Source organism: Nestor notabilis, unplaced genomic scaffold (genome assembly GCF_000696875.1).
Source record: "Nestor notabilis isolate BGI_N333 unplaced genomic scaffold, ASM69687v1 scaffold7628, whole genome shotgun sequence".
Classification (NCBI taxonomy): domain Eukaryota; kingdom Metazoa; phylum Chordata; class Aves; order Psittaciformes; family Psittacidae; genus Nestor; species Nestor notabilis.
Window position 1 is genome coordinate 80,123 of NW_009941651.1, and position 4,149 is coordinate 84,271.

General features: G+C 49.3%; 1 protein-coding gene across 1 annotated transcript in view; it reads left to right on the forward strand.

Annotated features, from left to right (window-relative positions):
• The window catches only part of COL6A1 (collagen, type VI, alpha 1), a 21,206-nt gene extending 19,832 nt beyond the window's left edge, over positions 1 to 1,374 (forward strand). Inside the window, exons 34-35 of the mRNA XM_010021002.1 lie at positions 3 to 32; positions 764 to 1,374. Of these exons, the coding sequence (XP_010019304.1) occupies positions 3 to 32; positions 764 to 1,374 (641 nt within the window). The remainder of the gene's footprint in view (positions 1 to 2; positions 33 to 763) is intronic.
• The last annotated feature ends 2,775 nt before the right edge of the window (positions 1,375 to 4,149 follow it).

The following is a 4,149-nucleotide window of genomic DNA, read 5'->3' on the forward strand; positions in this document are numbered from 1 at the left end:
AGAGAAAAAATGTCCAGACTATACCTGCCCAAGTGAGTATTGACTCCTTGTTCCAAACAAAAGGGTTGTGGGTGCTGTGCAGGGGGAAAGTAGGAGCTTGTGTTTGTGGGAATGCATAACTTGGACACCTCTTGCAACAGGGAGGCTCCTGGGCTGGGGAAGGGAGCCAACACCAAAGCAATCAAAAGCATTTGGGGGAAAAGCCTAGATGGTTGCTTTTCTGGCACCTCAAGCCTACGGAGAGGAGGCTGTGCCATGTTTTAACCCTCATGGGCTTTAGCTGAGGCAGATAATGAGACCAACTAACGCTAGTGGTGGGAGCATGAGGAAAAGTCAGCACTGAGGCAGGGCTATTTGGGAAAAGGTGCTTGAAAAGTGAATATGGGGAGGAATTTGGTGGGATACATCTGCAGGACAGAAATGTATACAATCCTTAAACTCATCATGGGAAAAAGCCAGCCAAGGGAGATGAAGTGGGTTTCCCAGACATGCAAGGACAAGGTGTAATTGAAGCAACAAGAACCACTAGATTATCTAACCCGGATAAATACATGGGGAATGCAGCCTGTTGTAAACCAAAGAAGCAATGAAAGGGTAAAAGGACAAGAGTAGGACAGCACTGGGATAGGGGAAACCAAGCTAGCAAATACCCAGAGGATGGGGATCCCTCAGGAAGCCTGAGAGACACCCATTGACTTCACCTTCTTCCCATGGAAGAAGCACAGGAGAAGCCCAGCATTAAGAAGGCCTTTTTCCCTTGCAGTCACCTTCTCTGGGCTGGCAGACATCACGCTGCTGGTGGACAGCTCCACCAGCGTTGGCAGCAAGAACTTCGAGACCACCAAGAGGTTCGTGAAGCGGCTGGCGGAGCGGTTCCTGGAGGCTGGCAAGCCTGCCGATGACTCCGTGCGCGTCTCTGTGGTCCAGTACAGCGGCCGGAACCAACAGAAGGTGGAAGCTCAGTTCCAGCACAACTACACGGTCATCGCCAAAGCCGTTGACAACATGGAGTTCATCAACGATGCCACGGATGTCAATGCCGCTCTGCGGTACGTCACGGGGCTGTACCAGCGCTCCTCCCGCGCCGCGGCGAAGAAGAGGGTGCTGGTGTTTTCTGATGGCAACTCTCAAGGCATCACGGCCAGGGCCATTGAGAGGGCTGTGCAGGAAGCTCAGCAGGCTGGCATTGAGATCTACGTGCTGGCGGTGGGCAGCCAAGCCAACGAGCCCAACATCCGTGTCCTGGTCACGGGGAAGAGCGCGGATTACGATGTGGTCTATGGGGAGCGTCACCTCTTCCGTGTGCCCGACTACACCTCTTTGCTGCGGGGGGTCTTCTACCAAACCGTCTCCAGGAAAATAGCTGTTGACTGAGCATCCGGGTGGGTTTCTCGCCAAGGCCCTGCCTGCTTCTGTCTCATCAAAAAATGAAAGCAAACAACCAAAGAAAAAACCCCAGACCCAGTATTTTTGACAACTTAAGGAATTCGTGTCTTTGCAGATGGCCATAGTGCCACAGCCTGGCTGTCCACAGTTCCTTCTTTCTTCCCCCTGCTTCACCATCTGCATCTCTACTCTTTTAGCCTCAAACCTCCCTTCCTGCCCATGACTGCCTTCCCCCCTCCCCACAGTGGACAAACTCAAGCACCCCTAGCAATAAAACTCTAGAACACCAATAGCAACCTCATCCCACTGAGATGAGGGATTTTGTGCCATTAAGAACTAACCTGGTCTCATAAGGCTGATGATGCTCTTTTCAGATACAGGGGTTTTGTTCATCTGCTTCTTTCTTTCATCAGCTGAGCACTTGCCCAGCTCACAATGGTCTGAACCTAATGTTGTGCTACAGGTGAGATGTTCAACACTTCAGAAAGCTTTGAGAGGGGACTTTTGTCATGGCTGGCAAGTTTGGTTCATATCTCCCATGCTTGATGGGGAGGGCTAGACTGTATTACCTAAGCTGGGTGGAAGCCTCTCTGGCCTCCAGAGCCATGAGATGGGGCACTGGCTTCTCAGGCTGAGGTGGAGCATCCCTCAGCACTGACATTCCCATTCAGAGCAGGGAGGCTGGGTGCTGCCCAAAGGAAAGCTGGACATCAGCCACTGGGGAGGGGGGAAAACCCTACAAGAAGCTATGTAACTGCACTCCTTCACTAACTGATCTCATGGTCCTACAGTGAAACCAGGAACCTCATAGATAACCTGATGACCTATGTTATGGTTCAAGGTCCAAGATTCTGGAAAATCTCTCTGAGCCCAGTTAGTGGGATTCTGTAATTATTTTTCCAAAAGTGCCAAGCTGTCTAATTCCCAGGTAGCTCTCTGGAAGTTTCTATAGGACCATCTAGGAGTTAGGCATCTAGGGAAACCCACTAACTGTACTATATATTGAATGAGAGCCTCATCCACAGCCCAGCCAAGGGAAAGGCTGCTGTTATCTGCCAGGGTCTTTGACTCCAACCCTACAGGTATACTGACAAAGGTGCTATCACTGCCTGGGTGATGTGGGCCCCTGGTGTTTACACAGTTGTTTCCAGGACCATGCTGAAGTTGTGGTTTGTCTGGGTGAGATGTTGTTTCAGCGCTTTCATTGGTGCTCTTGCTATGAATCCATGCGCTTCTGAGACAGCAACATTGATTGCCAGGTATCAGCATCCCAAAGTCTTCACTTTGTATCCCAAACCCCATGATATGGGTTAGTTTTATGTTAAGCCTGTGTTTTACTAAAATGGTCCACTTTGGAAATTTGTCAAATAAATTGTTTTCCACGACCCCTTTGGAAGTTTGTCTGACTTTTAATTGCCAGGGTTCTGAATGTTCCAAAAGCCGCTCTGTAACATGCAGCATACTGGGATCTCGGTGGATTCCAGCAGAACCTCTCCCATAGTACTGTAAGGGATAGAACAAGAGATCTAGTGCTTTTGCATCACAAATATGCCTATTATTGAATGTCCTGATTTGAGAAATACTGTGAATTCTCTGCCTCTGTTAAATAGTGCATAATAAATGGATGGGAAGAGCACTGAACTCTCAAAGGATGGGAAATGACTTGCACAGCTTCTGTTTGCCTTCATACATACATACACAGGTATTGTTTCCAGAAGACCATGTGCAGAGGGACAGTGATCATCAAGTGAAGAGGTAAGCTGCATTTGCTTTCTACTTACGTTCAGCATCTCTCCTTAATACCTCATTTCCCAAGCATGTAAGGATGCTGCTCTGCAGGCAGGGCTAGTGGTGGAGGTGTCAAACCTCCCTTGGTCTAGTGGAAAGTGTCCCTGCCCATAGGAACTATACGGCCTTTAAGGTCCCTTCCAACATTAACCATTCCTTACTCTATGATCCAGCTTTTCCAAGCTCAGTGCTCCCCAAACATTCGGTTTACATCCTGAGACAGCTCTAAAAGGTGCCTGTTTTGGGGGAAGCTCTCAGGCCAAACTTCCACTGTCGATGCATGCAAAGTCACTTGTTCCCAAGACAGAAGACCACATTCATGTCCTGTTTCTGTAACATGTCTCATGTCCTCCTCTTAGTCATGCTGTCTTCTGGGCCAAGCATCTCAGTCAAGGCTCCGTGGCCATCCCACATCCCTGGGAACACCTCACTCGCAGATGGAAAGTTTGAAGAGCACCTCTGGGGAGGCTCTGTGGGTGCCTGCAGTTTATATCCCCCCTGCTCTCCTGTCCTGAGGAAAAACTGCCCTCATCTCTCTGCCCTAATAAAGATAGGTATTGTTACAGCTCATGAAATAGTTCTTCATGGCCTGCCACAGCCCTCGGCATGAATCATCTGTGAAGGAAGGGAACGTGACATGGACAAGCCCCTGGGTTACACACAACAGTAAGGGTGCACTACTGTCAGCAAGGCAGAGGTCAGAAAAGGAGGCTGTGCCTCCCCCCCCACACCCCCCAGCTAGGCCATGTCAAATGCAGAGATAGAAAAGACACCAAGAAAAGGTTCTCAGAGCCTTTTGGGCTGGTTTACAGCTTTTCTGCTAATAAAGCAAGTGGCAGAAGGTCTTTTTCCTGCTTCTGTTCGCTCCCCACTACAGCCATGCCCTTGGTTTTCCCTTTATTGAAAGAGGAAGAAAATCCCAAACCACCATAAGCGTCAGTTCCCAAACCTCAGTTCTGGAGTGTTTTCTCATTT